The 24,924-nt window shown below is 41.3% G+C and overlaps 1 protein-coding gene and 1 long non-coding RNA gene across 3 annotated transcripts in view; one reads left to right on the top strand and one right to left on the bottom strand.

Moving 5' to 3' along the window:
- Window positions 1–14,173, top strand: part of LOC101146691 (LIM and senescent cell antigen-like-containing domain protein 1) — a 30,054-nt gene extending 15,881 nt beyond the window's left edge. The window contains exons 3-10 of one of the 2 annotated variants that reach the window (XM_063695695.1): window positions 53–119; window positions 1,605–1,725; window positions 2,163–2,312; window positions 5,164–5,314; window positions 5,926–6,016; window positions 7,311–7,361; window positions 10,018–10,093; window positions 10,291–10,453. In XM_063695695.1, the coding sequence (XP_063551765.1) occupies window positions 53–119; window positions 1,605–1,725; window positions 2,163–2,312; window positions 5,164–5,314; window positions 5,926–6,016; window positions 7,311–7,361; window positions 10,018–10,093; window positions 10,291–10,438 (855 nt within the window). In that variant the 3' untranslated portion in view covers window positions 10,439–10,453. Of the gene's footprint in view, window positions 1–52; window positions 120–1,604; window positions 1,726–2,162; window positions 2,313–5,163; window positions 5,315–5,925; window positions 6,017–7,310; window positions 7,362–10,017; window positions 10,094–10,290; window positions 10,454–13,195 lie in introns of those variants that run through there. The other variant, XM_063695696.1, reaches the window with a different exon arrangement.
- On the bottom strand, window positions 6,115–8,046 carry LOC129531692 (uncharacterized). Its single transcript, XR_008677022.2, has 3 exons — window positions 7,776–8,046; window positions 6,648–6,825; window positions 6,115–6,250 (listed from the first exon to the last, which is right to left on the bottom strand). It is a non-coding gene; the product is annotated as an uncharacterized lncRNA (long non-coding RNA).
- Window positions 14,174–24,924: the final 10,751 nt, after the last annotated feature.

Below are 24,924 nucleotides of genomic sequence, written 5' to 3' on the forward strand. Positions count from 1 at the left end.
TTTCTCCTGTGATTGTTTCGTGTCTGTAAGTTGGTGGTACCCTCTCTTTCAGTTTGAAGGAAGAAAGTACTGTGAACATGACTTTCAGATGCTCTTTGCCCCTTGCTGTCATCAGTGTGGTAAGTTTTACTGCTAAATGTCAAGTAAAAAGTAAGTTTCCGGCCAGGCGCGGTGGCTCACACCTGTAATTCTAGCACTTTGGGAGGCGGAGGGAGGAGGATCACCTGAGGTCAGGAATTCGAGACCAGCCTGGCCAACATAGGGAAACCCCGTCTCTACTAAAAATACAAAAATTAGCTGGGCATGGTGGCAGGTGCCAGTAATCCCAGTTATTCAAGAGGCTGAGGCAGGAGAATCGCTTGAACCTAGGGGGCAGAGGTTGCAGTGAGCTGAGATTGCGCCACTTCACTCCAGCCTGGGCAACAGCAAAACTCCATCTTGGGGGGAAAAAAAAGTAAGTTTCCACATTACTTCAGTCATTTCACACTGGCGAAGTATCGATGGTAAAAATGGTTTTTAGTGCTCATTATGAATAACTGTTGGATACTTCATCACTCCTCTTCCCTATTGTTAACATAGAACAAGCTGGAGGAGTATCAAAACCTAGAGATCATTGATTTTTAAGGACATTTAAGGTAGAGGTATTTTGGGATGAACTAGGACTCCTATCGGGTGGCGTTTGGGAGTGTTCTTTTCCCGTGTTAACACAACCTTTACCTACTTGCTTTTGGTTTTGCCTGGAAAGAGGCAGGGAAGATATCAGTGAGGTGCTTCAGAAGCTTAGGGATGCTTAAACATTGCTTGCACGGCGCATAAGTGATGGACTTGCTTGCACGTTGGCCACTTCACTGGTTGCTAATACCTCTGCCAGGTTTCCAGAGATTGAAGAAACTGGGTAGAATGTTCTAAAGGTTTAATGAAAGAATAAATTAAGTATGGGTTATAAGAAACTGTGCTGTAGATTTCAGTTGTCTATGTTGACAATGACCAGAAATAACCAAAAGGCATTCAAGAGAGCCTAGTAGCTCATTTGGAAAGGAAAGCTAGATTCAGAGATGACACAAAACAGCCCAAAAATGTGGCTGCTGAATCAAAAACAAAAATTCGGATGAAATAAAAACTTTTTTTCTAATGTGCTTACTTTGGTAGACACATAAATAAAAAGTTCTTCTACTGGCCAGGTGTGGTGGCTCACGCCTATAATCCTAGCACTTTGGGAGGCCAAGACGGGCGGATCACCTGAGGTCGGGAATTCGACCAACATGGAGAAACCCCGTCTCTACTGAAAATACAAAATTAGCCGGGTGTGGTGGCAGGTGCCTGTAATCCCAGCTACTTGGGAGGCTGAGGCAGGAGAATCGCTTGAACCCGGGAGGCAGAGGTTGCAGTGAGCCAAGATGGCGCCATTGCACTCCAGCCTGGACAGCAAGAGCGAAACTGTCTCAAAAAAAAAAAAAAAAAAAAACAAGTTCCTCTATTGAGAAAGGCTTCAACGGTTTTTTTCCTCACTGTTTTTCCTTAATTGCTCTCTCAGTAAATAAGGTGCCATGCTTGTTACTTAGGATGTTACTTAGTAACATCCTTTGTGTGTTGCTTTCCCACAGGTGAATTCATCATTGGCCGAGTTATCAAAGCCATGAATAACAGCTGGCATCCGGAGTGCTTCCGCTGTGACCTCTGCCAGGAAGTTCTGGCAGATATCGGGTTTGTCAAGAATGCTGGGAGGTAGGTGGATTTTCATCCTTGTCAGATGTGGGTGGACAATGTGACTGTGACAAGATCATGTGTATTCTCCATGTGGGATGTAAGGCAGTTCTGTAGGACACTGAATTGAGGGCATGGGAACTCAGACACTGCAGTGTGTTGACTGAGTGCTGCTGCTGGGAGTGGACCCTTGTGTTGCTGTTCACAGGGCATAACTGCTCCATGCATGGCTGAACTACCAATGGAGGGATGTACCTAGATGGAGTTTCTTAAAAATCAGTCAGATATTAGGGTTGGAACACATTTTTCATGTGGCTTGATTCTGCCCTGTTAAGCACAGGAGTGATTTTTTTAAGAAATGGTTTGTTTAATTTCTTTTCAGAGATAAGGGAAGCATATTTCTTTTTAACCATTAGAAAGAACCTAAAATTTTAAATTTAAGTTTTGACTCTGTTTAGACACCTGTGTCGCCCCTGTCATAATCGTGAGAAAGCCAGAGGCCTTGGGAAATACATCTGCCAGAAATGCCATGCTATCATCGATGAGCAGCCTCTGATATTCAAGAACGACCCCTACCATCCAGACCATTTCAACTGCGCCAACTGCAGGTACTGGAATTGTTTCTTTTTTATTACACAAGCAGTGGGAATGGAAGATTACATTTATCTATATTTCTGTTACTGTAGCAAACCAAATTGTTTTTCTCCCATTTTTAGTCTAGAAAATTTTAAACCTATAGAAGAGTCAAGAGAATGATATAATGAAACCTGTATACCCTTAATTTCATTTCACCAGTTAACATTTTGCCATGCTTGTGTGTATACAGTCCACATTCTCATTTCACCCTCCTATGTATGTGTGCACGTGTGCCTGTATACACATACCTCTAAAATTTCTCATGACTCCCAGTATGCATCTCCTGAGAATAAGGGCATTTTCCTATGGAACCATGATACATTTTGTAAAATTTTTTTTTTCCTTGAGACAGGGTCTCGCTCTATTGCCCAGGCTGAAGTGCAGTGGGCAATCATAGCTCACTGCAGCCTCACCCTCCTGGGCTCAAGCAGTCCTCCCACTTCAGCCTCCAGAGTATCTGAGACCACAGGCACACACCACCCTTCCTGACTAATTTTTTAAAATTTTTTGTAGGATGGAGCCTTGCTGTGTTGCCCAGGCTGGTCTCAAACTCCTGGGCTCAAGCAATCTACTCATCTCAGCCTCCCAAAGTGCTGGGACTATAGGCATGAGCCACTGCACCTGGCCAGAACCACAATACCCTTATTATGCCTAAGAAAATTAGCAATAATCTTATAATATCAACTATCAGTCCATATTAAAAATATTCCCAGTAGCCCCAGAAATATTTGTCATCACTATGTTTTTCCAGTCGAAGATCTAAAAACAAAAAAAGGTCTTATCTTTGTACATGCATAACTTTTACAGTTGTAATAATTAGGTATTATCTTAAAAGATGTTATATTTATTTAATTTGGCTTGGTTTATATCTAAAAGAAATATGTTTAATTTTTTGTCTTCAATAAGTTATGATAAATTGTTAGGCTATGAATTTTTCTCAGTTTGCTGCCTAGTATAAAAATTTAGTGGATAAAGATTCTTGGCCGGACGCGGTGGCTCACGCCTGTAATCCCAGCACTTTGGGAGGCTGAGGCGGGCAAATCACGAGGTCAGGAGATCGAGACCATCCTGACTAACACGGTGAAACCCCGTCTCTACTAAAAAATACAAAAAAAATTAGCCGGGCACGGTGGCGGGCGCCTGTAGTCCCAGCTACTTGGGAGGCTGAGGCAGGAGAATGGCAGGAACCCGGGAGGCAGAGCTTGCAGTGAGCTGAGATCACGCCACTGCACTCCAGCCTGGGAGACAGAGCGAGACTCCATCTCAAAAAAAAATTAAAAAAAATTCTTTACTGTAGTTAATGTGAACTTACTTGCTAAATTATAGTAGGGATGGAGAAGAAACAGTAGGCCAAATGCTAAGAAAACAGTTTGGGCCAGGTGCAGTGGCACACGCCTGTAATCCCAGCACTTTGGGAGGCCGAGGCGGGTGGATCATGAGGTCAGGAGATCGAGACCATCCTGGCTAACATGGTGAAACCCCATGTCTACTAAAAATAAAAAAATTAGCCAGGCGTGGTGGTGGGTGCCTGTAGTCCCAGTTACTCGGGAGGCTGAAGCAGGAGAATGGCGTGAACCCGGGAGGCGGAGCTTGCAGTGAGCGTGGATGGCACCACTGCACTCCAGCCTGGGCAGCAAAGCAAGACTCACCTAAAAAAAAAAAAAAAAAAAGAAAGAAAGAAAGAAAGAAAGAAAGAAAACAGTTTGGTTGTATAAGTTCAGCCATCTCATCTTTTGTGATTGAATTATCAGTTTGTGCCTTTTCTTGTTTTCTTGCCTGTCCTTCCTCTTGGGGATTCACCTCTGCCCACTTTTCATTAGGATCATTCCTAGAGAATTACATAAAAGGGATGAAATTCAAACAAGTCCATTTGACTAATTGGGACCATCTCTGACCAAATGTTTATTGATGCAGGAGACTGAAAATAATATTTAATTTGAGTATTTGGAGAAGGAAAATTCTGGGCATTTTGTTGTTTTTGAAAATAAACCTATTAACCTATAACTCTTTTCAACAGCTTGTGACAATTTAAATAATTGTTAGTAAATGGAACTAGTCTCCCAACTTCTCAGTTTGCTTGGAAAGGTCGTGTCTTAGTCTATTTTATGGGCCTGTAACAGAATACCACAAACTGGGTAATTTGTAACCAACAGAAGTTTATTTGGCTCATGGTTCTGGAGGCTGGGAAGTCCAAGATCAAGGGGCTGGCATCTGGTGAGGACCTTCTTCTGCATCATTACATAGCAGAGGGCATCACATGGTGGGGGAAGAGGAGGGGGGAAGGAAGAGAAGGAAGGAGGCTGAACTCGTCCTTTTATAAGGAACCCACCCCCTCAGTAACAGCATTAATCCATCTGTGAGGGCAGAGCCTTCGTGATGTAATCACCCCTTAGAGGTCCTACCTCTCAACACCTCAGAATTGGGGATCATGAACTTTGGGGACACAGTCACACCATAGCAGATAGTATTACTGAGTCTACCCTCAGCACTGTGATTATTCCCTGTAGCTTTTAAAGGAAGACAAATGGACTAAAATGTAATGTGATAATATAAGAAGGAAATTATGAATATGACTGCTGTGGTGGTATGTATCTGACCTAGTCTTGCATCTTATCCTTTTAAGATACAGATGTTTTGGTAGGAGTCTGAAACCTGTTCGGGCCTATTAATTCAGGTTATTCTGATCACCTCTAAAGGGGAAAAAAGAAATTTGCAGGGATTGTCATAGTAATATCTTTAAAAACCTTCTAAAAAGTGTGCTAGCCCCATCGGTTGGCCGCTTTTCTCTCTTAGTATTAAGCTGTGTGTCTTTCTCATGGACAGGAAGGAGCTGACTGCCGATGCACGGGAGCTGAAAGGGGAGCTATACTGCCTGCCATGCCATGATAAAATGGGGGTCCCCATCTGTGGCGCTTGCCGACGACCCATCGAAGGGTGCGTGGTGAACGCCATGGGCAAGCAGTGGCATGTGGAGGTGAGTTCTAAATGGTAAAGGATAAACAATCCTTTCAAATCTCCATAATTAAGGGGTAACCAATACTTTCAAATCTCCATGATTAAGGGGTAACCAATCATTTCAAATCTCCATGATTCAGGGATAACCAGTACTTTCAAATCTTCATGATTCAGGTGTCCTGGCAAGATTAGGAGACTCTAAAGATTAAACGTGGACATTTTAAAGACAATTGACTTTGCTGACAGCTAAGAATATAGAATGTACACTGCTTTTGTGAATGTCTCAGTAATGATACAGGATGTGCACTTTTGCTCCTAAAGCCTTCTTGAAGCAGGAAGTGCCATGGTCTGTATCCAGCAGCAGCTCCTCCTTTATAGGTGCTACTGAGATGCTCACCTCTATTCTCTTTTTGGGCTATTATAATAGGCTATGTCTTAAAGTAACCTTCAAAGACAGACACCTGAGTTACAACTGCAGAAGTATTATGTTATGGGGCCACCTATGGCCAAATGAAATGACTGTCTCAAACTTTCCTTCATCTTCTCTGAAAATAGGTTAACTCTGGTGTTTACTTTATTAGATATAAAATATGGGCAATTCAAAAATGACCTATAGCAATTTTTTTTCAGCATTTTGTTTGTGCTAAGTGTGAGAAACCCTTTCTTGGACATCGCCATTATGAGAGGAAAGGCCTGGCGTATTGTGAAACTCACTATAACCAGATATTGACCTTAGTCACTGGATGCTAGATAGACTTTTATGAACCTAAGCTTATCAGTAGTTTAGCTACAAGGAAATCCCTTGGAAGATGTACATTGTTCAATAGAGATTTGTTTTTAACTTTTTATTTGGGAAATAATTTCAGACTCAGAAGCTAACTATGAAATATACAAAGAATACCTGTATGTCTTTCATTCAAGTCCACAGTTTGCTTTATCATTTCCCAAGCTCAGTCTTCCTGTGTAAAACACATACTTACGTAAATATTATATACAAGTACGATGGCTGTTTCTAAAGCATTTGCCAATAAGTTCATCATACTCCTTTACCCCTAAATACTTCAGTGTATATTTCCCAAGAATATGGGACTCTCTAACATAATTGTAGGTATCAATATTGATACCGTACTTTAACCCATTTATTCCAGTTTTGTCGCTTGAGTCAATAATATCCTCACAGCATTTTTTCCACTCCCAGACTGGACCCAGCCTCTGGCTGTGATGTTTCTTTAGCCTTCTTAAATCTGGAACGTTTCCAGAGTCTTTTAAAATTTTTGATGACATTGACATTTTGGAGGGATGCAGAGGGCCCCTAACCCCTTTTTAATAGACTACTTTCCACTTGGGTTCACCTGGTGCTTCTCTGCGCTTAGATGAGGTTATACACAGCAGGTTGTGGCCCCATACAGTGGCAGGGCATCTTCTCAGAACCTTGCCCCTGGAGCATTTTATACCTCTCCTGCACTGGTGATCTCCCAGGCATGGTGCTGGCTGATAACATCACTGTGAATTACAATTTCCTTCCCTCCTCTGTAAGAAAGAAGCAATCTGTGGGCAATCATTTTATGACCATGGAAATGTCCTGTTCCTCATCAACCCGCCCTAGATTCAGCACCCCTTGATGATTCTTGTCTCTGCGCCAGCTGCAAACAATACTTCTCCAGCCCCATGCCCTCCACCCATAGTCTGGTCCTCAGTGCTCTGCCTGAGCAAGAGCCCACCTCCTCTCCCGTCTATAGGTTTATTCATTTATCTACTTCTTATCCATATGGACTCACAGATTTCTATATTTTGCATCACTTATTTGGGTGTTCAAACTGTCATCCGGAAAGTTTTTCTTTTAATTGATGAGAGTGAATTACTTTCATTGTAAGAAGTAAAAACTTGTCAAAGAACTTTTACTGATTTTCTCTAGTAGTGATAAATCCTCAATTTAGATAGCCAGCTATTTTTAAATGTTCAGTGTTCTAAAAATTCTAACACATCTTGAACTTTGACCACCTTTTTTTATTTTTAGCTATTTGGTGATGTTTGCTTCCACTGCAATCGTGTTATAGAAGGTGATGGTAGGTATCTGTGTGAGTTTTAGATTGGTACCACTTTGACACAAAAACACTTGGGTAATGTGGAAATTCAGGTTGGTGATTGCTATGGTTTGAAATGTGATCGTTATCAGTTACTTTTTCTCTATCTTTGGCGTATTTTCCAAGTAATCTGTAGCAGTAAGATGATAATATCAAAGAGTTGGATTTGTTACTGATTTATGACACTACTTTCGGCCACTGCTGCAGTGTTGTATGCCAGCAATCATGGGAACTGTCCCTGGTGGACCCTAAGACCTGTTTCTGTGTCCAGTTTCAGGAAGCTCTAGAACAACGTTTATTAGGAAGAGTTTAATCTGCTATCGTAGTTAGGAAGAGGCACTTTAACCTGCACATGCTAAAAGCTGGCAGTTATCAGCAAGCATATCTAGGACTTACCACCCTTGTACTGTGATAATTAGGCTGGGCTGATTGATTGGAACAGAAAGGAAGCAGCTGTGTTTGCTAAGACTCGCTAACACAATTCTGCCAGAGACTTCCTGGCAAAGTTTTGAACGATACTGTTTTCAGCATGATTCATGGCTGCCTGCAGACATCACCTAATTCAGGAAATACTTTTGAAACTGTTCATGTGCAGTTTGTGAAAACAATCCAGGAAAACAATCTTTAGTGCCATTGAAAATAAAACTTACCTCCCTCCTCTGTGAAATAGATGCCAGGTGAAAGAAGCTGCAGAGGAAACTGTCTTGTTATCATCAGCTCTGGAAAAAAGACTCCTACAGGGGCAAATAAGTTAATGTCTGGATTTTTGAAAATTATTTACCTAGTTCATATTTCCTAGTTGGGCCAACAGTAGTAGGGACAGAAACAGCAAGCTCACCTAAACAACATGATGCATGGACAGTTGCCACATGTGCCCAGGCCAAGGGGGCACAGTTGCTGGTGTAAGACATGGCACACATCATTTATAACTTCACAGGATACTTAAGGATGGGGGAAGATTAAAGTCAGCCCTCTGTATCCAGGGGCTGGATCCAAACATCCGTGGATTCAACCAACTATGGATTAAAAATATTTAGAGAAAAATAACAATATAACAATACAAATAGTACAGTATAATGACTATTTACATATCATTTACATTGTACTAGGCATTATAATTAACCTAGAGATGATCTAAAGTATACGAGACAGGACCAGGTACAGTGGCTCACGCCTGTAATCCCAACACTTTGAGAGGCCGAGGCAGGCAGATCAACTGAGGTCAAGAGTTCAAGACCAGTCTGGCCAACATGGTGAAACCCCATCTCTACTAAAAATACAAAAAATTAGCTGGGTGTGGTGGTGCATGCCTATAATCCCAGCTACTCGGGAGGCTGAGGCAGGAGAATCACTTGAACCCGGGAGGCAGAGGTTGCTGTGAGCCAGGATCACACCATTGCACTCCAGCCTGGGCGACAAGAGCAAAACTTCATCTCAAAAAAAATAAATAAATGTATACAAGACAATGTACATAGGTTATATGCATTTTATATCAGGAACTTGAGCGTCTGAGATTTTGGTATCCTCACAGCACCCAAGAAATAGTATCCTGCACATATTGAGCAACAACTGTATACATAAAGGTTGAGGGCCGGGTGTGGTGGCTTACACCTGTAATCCCAGCACTTAAGGAGGCCGAGACAGGAGAATTTCTTGAGGCCAGGAGTTGGATACCAGCCTGGGCAACATAGCAAGACCTCCATCTCTACAAAATAAAAATTAAAAATTAGCCAGATGTGGTAGCACACACCTATGGTCCCAGCTACACAGGAGAACGAGATGAGAAGATTTCTTGAGCCCAGGAGTTCGAGCTGTGATCGCACCACTGCAATACAGCCTGGACAACAGAGCGAGACCCTGTCTGAAAAACAAAAGAAAAGAAGCTCTCAAGAAAGAGGTTCTTAGCTGGGCATGGTGGCTCATGCCTATAATCTCAGCATTTTGGGAGACCAAGGCAGGCAGATTGCTTGAGCCCAGGAGTTCAAGACCGGCCTGGGAAACATGGCAAGACCGTGTCTCTATAAAAAATACAAAAATTAGCCAGGTATAGGCCGGGCGCAGTGGCTCACGCTTGTAATCCCAGCACTTTGGGAGGCCAAGATGGGCGGATCACAAGGTCAAGAGATCAAGACCATCTTGGCCAACATGGTGAAATCCCGTCTCTACTAAATACAAAAATTAGCTGGGCATGGTGGCACGCGCCTGTAGTCCCAGCTACTCAGGAAAATGAGGCAGGAGAATCGCTTGAACCCAGGAGGCGGAGGTTGCAGTGAGCCATGATTGCGCCACTGCACTCCAGCCTGGCAACAGAGCGAGACTCCGTCTCAAAAAAAAAAAAAAAAAAATTAGCCAGGTATAGTGGCATGCACCTGTAGTCCCAGCTACTCAGGAGGCTGAGGTGGGAGGATCACTTGAGCCTGGGAGGTTGGGGCTACAGTGAGCCAAGATTGTGCCACTGTACTCCAGCCTGGGCTATAGAGCAAGACCCTGTCTCATTTTAAAAAAAAAGGTTCTTGAGAACCTCCACCAAGTGCCACAGACACAGTCGTAGTTCTGTTTTAGAGTTGAAATTCTAAGCTGCCCTGCTCCCCATACTGATGTATTTCCATGTGACCAGATCTCTTTCCTCTTTCTCCAGTGGTCTCTGCTCTTAATAAGGCCTGGTGCGTGAACTGCTTTGCCTGTTCTACCTGCAACACTAAATTAACACTCAAGTAAGTGTACGGTTTTGTCCAGTGTGAATCCTAAGACTGAAAACTTTGGGGGGACACTTAAAAAAATCCTAGAATTTAGAAAAAGAGAGTTATTTGATTTCTTATTTCCTCTTTCTGTTCAGGCCTTCTGAAAGTAAAGGTTCTTCCTTTAATTGTTCCCTGTTCTTTCTTCTATTCCTTCTTTGTCCTACTCAAAGGGATAAGTTTGTTGAAATTGACCTAAAGCCAGTCTGCAAACACTGTTATGAGAAAATGCCAAAAGAATTTAAGAGGCGACTTGCCAAACAGGAGAGAGAAGCAAAGGATAAGGACAAGCAGAAAAAGAAAAAGCCAGTCTGTTTGTAAACTTTTCTATCCCTGTGTCATCATTTTCACTGCTTTCTCCTTTGGTTAGTCCTTTGGAATATGTTTTTGTTCTGTTTCTGTCTTTTGCTTTCTTCCCCCTCTGCAACTTTTGGGCGTGTATTTGTAGTCATCAGAGATTGAAATACAAGTATTTGTCCTGTGTGGAATTGGCCCTTTTGCATAACTGCTAAAATTACAAAAATTAAATGAATACACTCCATACTTAATACAGTTTTGTGGTCATGTATTTCACTTACTCTGTAGACTCACTCACCTCATTTTTTAAACACCATATAGTATACATTTCTCTCATTTTTTTTTATTGGATTTAAAGGGAAGAATTCTAATCTCTTAATAGACCCTGGAAAACATTTTAAAGGATTTTTGTCTGATTAACTGTAGCTTTTAAAATCCTGGTTTTTGGTTTCCTTGCCACGATCATTTAATTGATAAATTATAAGTGTTGTTTGATATTTTTAAAAATGCATATATTCTAAGTTATGTATTAAATTATTTCAGCATGGCGAGGCATGGTGGCTCACGCCTGTAATCCCAGCACTTAGGAAGCCAGAGTGGAAGGATTGCCTGAGCCCAGGATTTTGAGACCAGCCTGGACTACATGCCTAGACCCCATCCGTCAAAAAAAAAAAAACAAACAAATTAGCCAGGCGTGGTGGCCCATACCTATAGTCCCAGCTACTCAGGAGGCTAAGGCTGCTGCAGTGAGCCATAACTGCCACTGCACTCCAGCTTGGGCGACAGAGTGAGACTCTGTCTCAAAAAAAAAAAAATCTTTCAGCATGTTTCATATCTAAGCAAAGTCCATCTGATTTACGTAAGACATCTTCTTCTGTGATGTTCGAATGTGCATTCATACAATACCCATATGCTACTGTTTATGAATTCATTTCCTCAATGTCTTCAAACTCTTTTTTTATTCCTGATTTTTATGAGAAGTATTTCAATCTTTGAAATTCTCTTGAATTAGCAGCATGATTGTTCCAGTTTTCCCTCATAGTTACCATTGTGTTTGGAGCTCTAAAAATATTTTGTTTCAGTTTACATGTTTCCTTCTATAAAGAGGAATTAAATGTAAATGTAAGATTAAAACAATGAGGCCGGGCATGGTGGCTCACGCCTGTGATCCCAGCACTTTGAGATGCCAAGGCAGCGGATCACTTGAGATCAGCCTGGACAACATGGTGAAGCCCCGTCTCTACTAAAAATACAAAAAAATTAGCCAGGCATGGTGGCGGGTGCCTGTAATCCCAGCTACTCGTGAGGCTGAGACAGGAGAATCGCTTGAACCTGAGAGGCGGAGGTTGCAGTGAGCCGAGATCGTGCCACTGCATTCCACCCTGGGCGACAGAGTGAGACTCTGTCTCAAAAAAAAATAAAATAAAAAAGATTAAAACTGGAAAGCTTGCTAAGGTAGTCTGTCTGAAAACAGGAATAAATTTTTTCTTTTATCAAAAAAATGGCAGTTTTAATAGCTTTTGCTCTAAGATGACCTTGGGAGAAAAGCCGTAAAGTAATTCCCAGTGTAGTGTTTTAAAATAGAAGATTTGTCATTTTAGATATGTGTTTAGGAATTTCCTTTGTTACTAACATTGTCCTTTAAAATGATCTTGAAGCAAAGTCTAGTTTAATATAATGTTTAAATGCAGTAAAAATATCAGCAGATTTTATAATTTTTGTCATAGATAGCAATATACCACTAGATTTATTTCACAAATGCTACCTGAATATAATTTCACAGACAGTGAACAAGTTACCAAGTTGTATATTTACTCAGTTCAAAATTAAACACTCTGGATTTCAACAGTAATAAGCTCCTGTAATTACCTGTTGGAAATGCATTACAGATGATCAGGAGGCTGTCTGAAAAGTTGTCTTCTCCAGGACCATTTTAAAAATAAATTGATAATGTGTGTTGCTCTAGCTTTTCAAAAGAATAGTTGAGTTCTTCAAATAGCTACCGCTTACAATGCAACCACAGGTGATCTGGTTACATTTATGTTAAGAGTGATTAAAAACTTTCTTCCAACCTTTCTGTCAGATAACCAAAATAACCCCTTATAATTTAAAATTAATTAAACCTCATGGCTACCTAATTTAAAGTACTAAGTAAGATCATGTTGCCTCCAATAAAGAAATCATTCACATTATAAAAATATGATTCTTTGCTTTAGATAAATTTATCTTTAAGGTATTCTAAAATGTGATTACCATCCTAGGCAATACGGCAGGACCCTGTCTCTACAAAAAAAAATTTTTAAGTTAGCCAGGCGTAGTAGTATGCACCTGTGTCCCAGCTATTCAGGAGGCTGAGGTGGGAGGCTGGCTTGAGTCCAGGAGTTAGAGGCTGCAGCGAGCTGTGATCACCACTGCACTCCAGCCTGGGTGACAGTCGAGGCTCTGTTTCCAAAAAAAAGTGATTGACTGTACTTAAGTAAATTATATTTACATTAGATTTCTTGTTTACTTAGTACTGAATAAAATGTAATCTACAGTCTATGTTACACAGATGGATGTATAGAACCAATTTATAAGGACTTTTTTTCAAATGATACTGAATTTTTATATATATATCACAATAAGAATTGAGGTTAGAATTGTGGTTTTTTTACTAACATGAATATAATATCATCACCTAGTTGCCTTCGTTTAGTTCAGTACAATTACTTCACATCATTTATATATCTTTGTTGAATATGTTTCCACTAACTTCTTTTTTTTTATAATTATTATCTTTAGGAATAAGTTTGTGGAGTTTGACATGAAGCCAGTCTGTAAGAAGTGCTATGAGAAATTTCCATTGGAGCTGAAGAAAAGACTTAAGAAACTAGCTGAGACCTTAGGAAGGAAATAAGTTCCTTTATTTTTTCTTTTCTATGCAAGATAAGAGATTACCAACATTACTTGTCTTGATCTACCCATATTTAAAGCTATATCTCAAAGCAGTCGAGAGAGAAGAGGACCTATATGAATGGTTTTATGTCATTTTTTAATTAAAAAAGAAAAATTCATATAATCATGTTTAAAACACAAATGAAGTCAGTATTTGCCTTTGTTAACCCTTATCCATTTGTTGACATGTAGACTGTTTACAAAAAAAAAAAACACATGGTTAAATGTTAAATTTTAATTAAGGCCCCCAAAAATTAAATATAACTTTTTAAAATGAAAGGAGTCACCTTTTACATGACTCAGGTGAAAAAACAGTATAAACATTAATTTACTTTGTGTTCAAAAGAAAATTCCAACTGCTGTTGGGGAAGGACACAGAAAAGAAAAATAACCACCCAAGAGAAACAAAAACAAGAAAAACAAATCTATACAATCTTAGTATATCTATCAAACTAGTAGCTAGAAAGTGAATATGCACGTTACTAAGACAAAAAACAAGTGTAATTCAGAACTACTTGATTTTTTTTAGTTAAATGCAATAATTATTATGCTTAGTTTTATAACCTGCTCTCCTTGTGAATTCTTCCTTCAAATGATTACTGAACGCAGTAGTAATAGCTAGCTAGTAGGATGTCCTTTAAATTTTTGTGCAAAAAAAATTTATACCAGGTATTTGGAAATATACTTTACAATATTGGAAAATGAAGTATTTTTAATGTATTACAGCAATTATGTTTCTAAGCTTAATGTTAAGCATGTAGTCTTAGAATAGGACATGAAATTAAATTGTATGTAGCTTGGAATATATTGCTTCAGAAAACTGAATGTGTATGTCGGTCATATTGCCTTTATAACCATGCTAATATCTATGCTTTATACATACTCAAACTTGCCTTGCCTTAAAAAAATACATACTACATACTTAAATCAGGAATTCTAGCCATCTCACAGAATACCAACTAAAACTAAGTGCATTGAGATCTGAGATTGGTAAACCCAGATTCATTTACCACAGCTGTAATTAAGTTTTTAGAAACTCTATTCTCTTCTTTTTGGGGAAATCCATTGAAGTTAATTTCTGTTATCTTATTAGAAGAAAATGATGTTGATATGTGTTTCAGATTTTCCATTTCAAATCTTATAATTAATTTGATTTATTTACTATAAGTAGGAGGTATAAATGACACTCTTAAATTGGAAGGAGGGTGTTTTAGTGTCTGTTTTAGGTCAAAATTAGTGATTCTATTTTTATCAAAAGTTTTATCCTGAAGTTTCAGGACCACTCTTCCTTAGTAAATTTATTAATGGAAAGCGAGCTTTATGAACATTTAAAAATGTTGCTGCTGCTTTGTTACTTAAAAAGAAAGTTGCCAAGAGAGACTTCTTAGGGAAAATATTTTTTTTCCCAAAAATTGCTGAAATATTGTTTTGCCATTTTTAAAAAGTCTCAGGTTATTACCACTCTGCCATTAAATATTTGTATGCCTGCATTTTTAAAAATTCTGTGCATGTACTTTATGGAGTACATTCTATTTTTGTTTTCAGATACCCTACAACCAATTTTTTTTAGTAATCTTTTAGAATTAAAATTATCATAAATGATTGAAAATAATCATCACATAGTTTAAGATTGTATGTGTTCAGTAGTTTAAAACAATCTTTGCATTTGACAGTAAGAATCAAAGTCCCTTCAGTGTGCCTTTGTCAGCTAATATGTGACCAGCAATGACAACCTTGGGAGTATTTATTAAATATTATACTATGAATATAGGCAACATAGGACAGGGTTTGCAGTATAGAGTCTTGATGCTAAATTCTCATACACCTCTACACGAGAAATATGGAGGAGAAAACAAGCATTTACATATATTCTTCATCACTTTGAAGATGCATGGCCTGAACTCGACTGCTTGCGTTTGTTTACATATCAGGCACACCCAGGCATCTCCTGCAGCCAGAGGTTCCATTGCTGTCTTTGCTCAGTCCTCTTTTAAAATATGAATTAGTGGACAGGCACGGTGGCTCACACCTGTAATCCCAGCACTTTGGGAGGCCGAGGGGGGCGGATCACGAGGTCAGGAGATCAAGACTATGCTGGCTAACACGGTGAAACCCCGTCTCTACTAAAAATACAAAAAAAAACATTAGCCAGGCATGGTGGCGGTCGCCTGTAGTCCCAGCTCCTCGGGAGGCTGAGGCAGGAGAATGGCTTGAACCCAGGAGGCGGAGCTTGCAGTGAGCCGAGATCGCGCCACTGCACTCCAGCCTGGGCGACAGAGCAAGACTCTGTCTCAAAAAAAAAAAAAAAAAAAAAAAAAGTGTAAGTGGATTAAAAGAGAAACTTGGTCTAGTTCATAATATTTTTAATAGGGCTTTCCCTGGCTGCTGGAAAACTTAGGCCAGTAAGCATCTCTTTGTTTAAAGTCCTACAAGACAATTTGAAATAATTCATTGTTCATGCCAAAATTCTAAGTACTGTTTTTCTTAGCAAGTGTAACATAATCAGGAAAAACGGGTACAAGTAAAACATTCTTTGGATCATATTCAAAGCCTTATTAGCACTGCACCTGAATAATAGGTCATTTTGCCTCACTCATTTGCCAAAGTAGCCATTTCTAAGTTAAGGAAGTTTTTAGGTAGGCTGATAGCCTTGTATTTCATTTTAGATTGTAAGCTCAATGGCAGGGATACTATATCGGTAATTATGTTTTCATATAGCAACCACCACAGTATATTCTTGGTGCTTAATAAATGTTTATAATTGTTAACAATAACCTGTTGTATATTGTTTATTTTGAATGGTATATATATGAAATACATATGAAAATTGAAGTATTCATGAATATATAATAGAAACAAGTAAATGAATAAAATGACCTGGTTACTATAGATAAGCCAAATTTTGAACCATCTAGAACAATGGTGTAGTCTTCCCTCTATTCAGTGTAAATGCTGGGTTTTTTTATTATTATTATTCTTAAGAAAGGAGATATGGGCCAGGCACAGTGGCTCACACCTGTAATCCCAGCACTTTGAGAGGCTGAGGCCAGTGGATCACTTGAGGTCAGGAGTTTGAGACCAGCCTGGCCAACACAGTGAAACCTCATCTCTATTAAAAATACAAAAATTAATAGGGCGTGGTGGTGTGCACCTGTAGTCCCAGCTACTTGGGAGGCTGAAGCAGTAGAATCACTTGAATCCAGGAGGCAGAGGTTGCAGTGAGCTGAGATTGCACCATTGCACTCCAGCCTGGGTGGCAGAGTAAGAAAGACTCCATTTCAAAAAAAAAAAAAAAGAAAGGAGATATACAGCTTAATAAGAAATTCAGCAAGCCCTGAGTCACTGTGTGCAGTGTGCTGGGAAGACACCCACTACCAGGGCATTCCTCTTCCAGTGCTTGGTCCGCCCAGCTCTGCATCCACCTTAAATGTAGAGAATCCTGGGGGCTCTGTCTGAGTCTTGCATTCCATTTCCTTCCCTGTAGAGGTGAGACAGGTCATTACATCTCCCTGTGGGAAGTGTTGGATGGGGTGAGCACAGAGCATGCTAGACCATAGTGGCAGGAGCCCAGGGAGGGGAGGAGAGGGGAGGCTTCCTAGAGGAGCTGGATCTTGAGAGATAAACAGAAGTTGGCCAGGCGGGGAAGAAGGATAGGGAGTGGGCATCCCAGGCCATGGCAGAAGGACTGCTTGAGCCCAGGAGTTCCAAGACAAGCCTGGGCAACATAGCAAGACCCCAGTTCTACAAAAAATTAAAAACTAGGCAGGTGTGGTGGTGAGACCCCGTCTCTATAAAAAATCAAAAAGTTAGGCATGGTGGCACATGCCTATGGCGACCAGCTACTCTGGAGGCTGAGGATGGCTTGAGCCCAGGTCAAGGCTGCAGTGAGCTATGATTGCACCGCTGCACTCCAGCCTGGGGGACAGTGAGACCCTGTCTGAAAAAAAAAATTAAATTTAAAAAAATCTACTTGGGAAATATTTATAATAGTAAAAGCACAATCTAAAATACTATACATGATCATAAATATGTGCAAAATGGCCTTTTGAAAAGATGGAGGGAATATATCAAAATGTTACGGAAATGGTTTTTAAATTTTTTGTTTGGAGTTTTTTTGTTTTTTTTTTTTTGTAGAGAAAGGGGACTCTTCAGATGGTGTTTTCAGCTTGCCAAAATTCTATAATAATAGGAAATGGTAACTTTATTTTTTGAACTTGCTCTGTTAAATCAATTAAATGCATATGCTACAATATTGTTTTCATAATTTTTTGGCAAAATTTTCCCCATAGATGGAGCCATGCTGAGCTTTAGCTGCTTTTAAGCAGCTCCTGTCTTAATTATCACAAATTCTAACTTAGTAGAGTTAAAAGTAAAGCCTTCACTCTGAGGAGCCAGTCACGCTGCCTGGTAAAATTTTGGATCTCAGAAGCCATTTACCCTTGCAATAAAAATTAGTGACATTCTGGCCAGGCGTGGTGGCTCACACCTGTAATCCCAGCACTTTGGGAGGCCAAGGCAGGCAGATCACCTGAGGTCGGGAGTTCGAGAGTAGCCTGACCAACATGGAGAAACCCTGTTTCTACTAAAAATACAAAATTAGCCGGGCATGGTGGCACATGCCTGTAATCCCAGCTACTTGGGAGGTTGAGTCAGGAGAATCGCTTGAACCCGGGAGGTGGAGATTGCAGAGAGCCAAGATCGCACCATTGCACTCCAGCCTGGGCAACAAGAGTGAAACTCTGTCTCAAAAAAAAAAAAAAAAAAACAACAGCTAGAGCAGTGGTCCCTAAGTGAAGCTTCCTCTGTATTTACATCCTCTCCTTATCACTTGCATCACCATCTGCCTCCTGTCAGATCATCGGGAACATCAGATTCTTATAGGGGCACAAACCCTATTATGAACTGTGCATGTGAGGGATCTAGGTTGGGTGCTCCTTATGAGAATCTGATGCCTGATGATCTGTCACTGTCTCCCATCACCCTCAGATGGGACCATCTAGTTGCGGGAAAACAAGCTCAGGACCCCCACAGATTCTACCTTATAGTGAGTTGTGTAATTATCTCATTATATATTACAATGTAATAATAGAAGTAAAGTACACAATAAATGTAATATGCTTGAATCATCCTGAAACCATCTCCACCACCACCGTCTGTGGAAAAATTGCTTTCCATGAAACTGGTCCATGGTGCCAAAAAGGTCAAGGACCACAAAAAAGGTTGAAGACCACAAAAAAAAGAAGTGCATCAGAGGCCAGGCACGGTGGCTCACGCCTGTAATCCCAGCCCTTTGGGAGGCCTAGGCAGGCAGATGGCTTGAGTCCAGGAGTTCAAAACCAGCCTGAGCAACACAACGAAACCCCATCTCTACTAAAAATACAAAAAATTAGCCAGGTGTGGTAGCATACACCTGTAGTCCCAGCTACTCGGGAGGCTGAGGCGGAAGAATCCCCTGAGCCCAGGACGTCAAGGCTGCAGTGAGCCATGATCATACCACTGTACTCCAGCCTGGGCGACAAAGTGAGACCTTTCTAAAAAAAAAAAAAGAAAAAGAAAAAAAAAAGCATCAGCATATAATGTGATAAGAATCAATGTTAGAAATATGAATGGGAGGCCAGGCATGGTAGCTCATGCCTGTAATCCCAGCACTTTGAGAGGCCGAGGCAGGCGGATCACCTGAGATCAGGAGTTCAAGACCAGCCTCACCAACGTGGCGAAATCCCGTCTCTACTAAAAATACAAAAATTAGCTGGGTGTGGTGGTGGGCGCCTGTAGTCCCAACTACTCAGGAGGCTGAGGCAGGAGAATTGCTTGAAACCAGGAGGCAGAGGTTGCAGTGAACTGCAATTGCACCAGTGCACTCCAGCCTGGGTGACAGAGTGAGACTCCATCTCAACAACAACAACAACAACAACAAATATATATATACATATATATACATATATATACATATATATATATATGTATATATATGAATGGGATACAGAGATTGCTCAGAGAGACTGGGTGATTGTAGGGCATCTGCAAAGATTTCCCAAAGGTGGTGAAAGCTGCACTGGGGTTTGAAAGACATGGAAGGAGCTTTCCAGAGGGAGAAAGGGGAAAGGGCGGAGGGCGGGGTGGGGGGTGAGTGGGCTTTTTAGGCAAAGAGACCCGCCGGTAAGAAGAGCCTGGTGTGATAAGAGAATGGTGAGAATTCCCATTTAGTTGAGGTTAAGCTCTGGTGAGAGAGATGAAGTTGGAGACGGGTGGCTAACGTGGACTTACGCCTAGCATGGCACCTGACATGGCAGAGGCAGTCAATAAATATCTGCTGATTAATTGTCAGACATTGGTTGGCTTTTGGGATACTGACAACACAGTGTCTTGTCAGCTAAGAATCAGAACCTGGATGGTGGGGGTTTCATCAAAGCCATTCTACCATACACAGTCTTGCCAAGCCTCTCCAGGCAAGAGCCCTTTATCTCACCGTACTATTATTGCAACCACAAAAAAGGGAATAGTACAAGAAAAGATAGGCCATAATAGATGATTGATACCAGAGGAATGGGATAGTAATGTGATAGGAACCCAAAGGATAGAAAAAGCGAACACTCTGTAATAGAGTGGTCAAGGAAGTTTTCGCAAAGGGGTAGGACTTGAGCTTGGCTTTGAACAATAAGGGAAAAAGTGAAGGGAAAACCCACAGAAGGGGAGAAATTAGCTGCAAACTATCTATGTGATAAGGGATTAATAACCAAAAGATCGGGTGGGCGCAGTGGCTTACGCCTATATTCCCAGCACTTTGGGAGGCTGAGGTGGGCAGATCACGAGGTCAGGAGTTCAAGACCAGCCTGGCCAACATGCTGAAAACCTGTCTCTACTAAAATACAAAGCAAAACCAAAATGAAAACCACACAAATTTCATGTTTTTGTTTGGGATTATTGCCTGACTCTCATTCCACCTCTGAGAGATCCTCCACCACTCCAGAAACACCAGCACAGCCAGGTGGTCATTGCACCTCTGAGAAACCCTCCTTCACTCCAGAGACACCAGCACAGTCAGGTGGTCGTTGCACCTCTGAGACACCCCTCCCTCAGCCAGGTGATGGTTCCTTCTCAGAATTTCAGCCCCACTTTCTATTTCTTCAATCATTTAGGTTCTGAGAACCCCAAACTCTTACCTTGGTTCCTCCAGCCTTGGGGTTGGCACAGTTTTAGATCTGTGGCATCTTTTTGTCAAATTCCCTGTACTCAAGTCTCTTTTTTTGTTTTTTGAGACAGAGTCTCGCTCTGTCGCTCAGGCTAGAGTACAGTGGCGTGATCTCGGCTCACAGCAACCTCCACCTCCTGGGTTCAAGTGATTCTTGTGCCTCAGCCTCCTGAGTAGCTGGGATTACAGGTGCATACCACCACACCAGCTATGTTTTTGTATTTTTAGTAGAGAGGAGGTTTTGCTCGGTTGGCCAGGCTGGTCTCGAACTCCTGGCCTCAAATGATTTGCCCGCCTTGGCCTCCCAAAGTGCTGGGATTACAGGGATGAGCCACTGCACCCAGCCGGATCTCTTTGTTATAGGAAGCTTGTGTAGTTTCTGTTTTCCTGACAGATTAATGACCAACACAACTGATGAGGGTAAGACAAATTTAGAAGGTCATCTTCTCCAGCACTGATGATGCGTCAACATACGGGCACTCATTCAGTGTCGGGAGTGTAAATTACTGCAGCCTTTGTAACAAAAATTCGGCAGTAACTCTTAACGTTCAAAATGCATAAGCAATTCGGCTGAGCAATTTTACTTCTACATCCCTAAATTAGAGCTACATTCTCTGATGTGTCTAAAGGCACTCTTGCATATTTATTACTGCAATGTTTGGACTTAAATATCCACAACTGGATAACAGGGTAATTAAACAGTTAATTATAATATGGCTCATCCATCTGTTATGCAAATGAAATCAATCTCTGTGCACTGCGGTGGAAAGATTTTCTGAACATAGTTCAGATTTTTTAAAAAAGGCCAACTGTTGGGTGGGCGCGGTGGCTCACGCCTGTAATCCCAGCACTTTGGGAGGCTGAGGCGGGTGGATCACGAGGTAAGGAGATTGAGACCATCCTGGCTAACAGGGTGAAACCTCGTCTCTACTAAAAATACAAAAAAAGTTAGCTGGGCGTGGTGGCGGGTGCCTGTAGTCCCAGCTACTCGGGAGGCTGAGGCAGGAGAATGGCCTGAACCCAGGAGGCGGGGCTTGCAGTAGCTGAGATCGTGCCACCTCACTCCATCTTGGGCACTCCAGCCTGTGCGATAGAGCAAGACTCCATCTCAAAAAAAAAAAAAAAAAAAAAACAGAAAAAAACAGGCCAACGGTTGAATAATGCTTCTGGTATAACACCATATATATGAAAACGTATGCAATACACCATAATATCTAAAGCATGTATATATCCAAATGAATATTTTTATTTTAATTTAGTTTTTCTGTGATACTTTTGAACTTAATGGTAATTTCCTACCTATGAGCCAAATAACATAATCACAATTTGAAATACTTAGATCTATAAAGTATTCAATTATTACAAGATAATTAAGATAATCTGCAATTATTAAGTGATTCAGCAAAATGTTTTCATTATATAGAATCTATTAATATCATTCTTAGCCTCAGTTTTTTAAAACTATACTTTTTATTATACTTTTTATATTATAAAATGAGATTTATTTTATAGTTCATCTCCCTCGGAACTTACCTAAAGGGATTCAGTTCTTGAGTACAAAAATAATCATTACATGTACTTTTTGTGCTGTAAGAGATCCCACACAATATACCTTAAGGCAGGATAATAATAAGACTCCAGTGTTAGGAAGTTTGACCGCATTATCCTACTAATGAGAGATATTAACTAGATCAATGTAATGGATTAAAAATTGAACAAGCTAAAGATATATTTGTATGAAATGACCACATTGTTCAAGCTATGTATATTTTGCATGTTGATTAGCTGAATGATCCAATTCCGTTAGACTACTGAAATAACCAGGTCATGCTTGAGATAGTAATATAGACAGAAACCAAAGCTACTTATTGTGGATAAAGAAACCTAAAATCTAATATCAAATATCTTTACCTCTCCACACCTATGTTGTGTTTTAACATTCTAATGACTCAACATTTTCTAAATAAATACATGCTTAGTTTTTGTTTTTGTTCTTATTTAAGTAACTCAAAATTCTTTTATGAGTTACTAGAAACTATTCAAACACTGCTTCTTAAAAGAGAAATCTTTATTTTTTTCTTCTGGGAAGTTTACACAAAGTAAATATATTTACCTCATGTGTAATTATTAAAACATTAAGAAGCCAGGTTCAGTGGCTCACGCCCGTAACCCCAGCACTTTGGGAGGCCGAGGCCGGTGGATCACCTGAGGTCAGGAGTTCCAGACCAGCCTGGCCAACATGGTGAAAACCCGTCTCTACTAAAAATACAAAAATTAGCTGGGCATGGTGGCACGCACCTGTAGTCCCAGCTACTCGGGAGGCTGAGGCATAAGAATCGCTTGAACCTGGAAGGCAGAGGCTGCAGTGAGCTGAGATTACACCACTGCACTCCAGCCTGGTGACAGAGCAAGACTCCGTCTCAAAACAAAAACGAAAACAAAAACAATTAAGAAGTATTCTTTAACCATTTATGTTAAAACCTATAAAAAATCAAAAGCATCAGCTGAGTTTGGTGGCCCACGCCTCTAATCTTAGCACTTTGGGAGGCTGAAGGGGGTGGATCACTTGAGCCCAGGAATTCAAGACCAGCCTGGGCGACATGGTGAAACCTTATCTCTACAAAAAAATACAAAAATTAGCCAGTCATGGTGACACACACCTGTATTCTCAGCTTCTTGGGAGGCTGAGGTGGGAGGATCACCTGAGCCCAGGAGGCCAAGGTGCAGTGAGCCGTGATTGTGCCACTGCACCCCAGCCTGGGCATCAGGGTGAGACCCTGTCTAAAGAAAAAAAAATCAAAAATATCCAAGTAATGAAGGCCAAGAATCCCAAGGAAAAGTGGTTCAAGGTAGAAAGCATGGTGAAAAATGAAAAAAAAAAAACACCCAGAAATTTAAAATGTGAAATACAAATACACCCTATGATTTATGATACAGAATTCTGCATTGAACCCCAATTCTTTCAGGACATGTGATCTTAGATAATACACTCAAGCTGCTTGACACTGAATTTTCTTGAAGGTAGTGTTTGAGAGGTGTTTCCAGCTCTGCTGCAGGAAGCACATCCCTGTGTGCTAATGCCCTTTGCATAGTGCCTGCCACACAGTAAGAACCAAAAAATGGGCAGTTCTTTGACTCGCAAAACTGTCAAAATGGGCAATCCCAAAAGCAGAACACTGGCAAGTGCCTTTAATGACACAAAATTCTGGCACTGGACACATTTCCTCCCTTCCTCCCTGCTCTTTTGTATGGATCCATTCCCTCCCATAGCACAGCAGTTTCCTTCCACTCCGATGTAGAAATGCCTTTCTAGTGGTGAGAAGGTCATGAGTGATACACAGAAACTCCTTTCCAAGGCTGCTTGGCCAAGCTCCTTTTCTGCCCGCCTCTCTTTGGCCACCTCCTGTTGGGGTGAGTGACAGCAGAGAGGGTACCCTTAGCAAAGCCCAGCAAGGTTGCAGGGCTACAATGTCCAGCAGCCAAGAGCTGAAGTGCCTGCCCACATGCCCAGGCCCCGGCACCCCTGGCTGCAAGCCTCGTGCATCCTCCCAGGCTGACGTGGAAAGAAAAGATGGGGATCTGGGAACATTTTCACTTGGCAAAGGTAGATGAGCAAAGCCCACACAGCCATGCTGACAGTCCTGGTCTCCTGGCCCGTCCCTACCACCTCCCTGTGCAGAGCCAAGAGTGCTGTACTCCCTGCTGCCCCAGAGTGTGCCACGTGGTGTGATGGTTAATTTCAGTGTCAGCTTGACTGGGCTATGAGGTGCCCAGATAGCTGGTTTCTGGTGTGCTTGTGAGGTGTTTCTGGAAGAGATTAGCATTTGAACCAGTGGACGGAGTAAGAAGATCTCTCTCACCAACGTGGGCAGGCCTCACCCCATCCACAAGGGCCACACAGAGCAAGACAGCAGAAGAAGAGCAGACTCTCTCTTTCCTTGAGGACTGAAGTCTCCCTCCCCAGCCCACCCTCACCTTGTCCTCAGGCCTTTGGCCTCATGCTGAATGATATTGTCGGCTTCCCTGGGTCGCACACCTTCAGACTCAGCCTGAATTATGCCACCGGTGTTCCTGGGTCTCCGGCTTGCAGATGGCAGATTGTGAGACGTCTCAGCCTCCATAATGGTGTGAGCCAGTTCCCGTAATAAATCTCCTCTTATCTATATGTCTATATATATCCTATTGCTTCTATTTCTCTGGAGAACTTTGACACACACATATGGAGACAGGCGAGGGGAGCTGGTGGGAGCTGACACCCTCCCCAAGCTTGTGAACCAGGGAGCACTTCTCCCCTAGCCTATGTGAGGAAGGGCGTGGGGTCTTGGGCACAGGGAAACCTGAGCCCCACCAAGATATTCAGGGGCATGGATTTCTCCCCACCCTT

This window comes from Gorilla gorilla, chromosome 12 (assembly GCF_029281585.2).
Source record: "Gorilla gorilla gorilla isolate KB3781 chromosome 12, NHGRI_mGorGor1-v2.1_pri, whole genome shotgun sequence".
Lineage (NCBI taxonomy): Eukaryota > Metazoa > Chordata > Mammalia > Primates > Hominidae > Gorilla > Gorilla gorilla.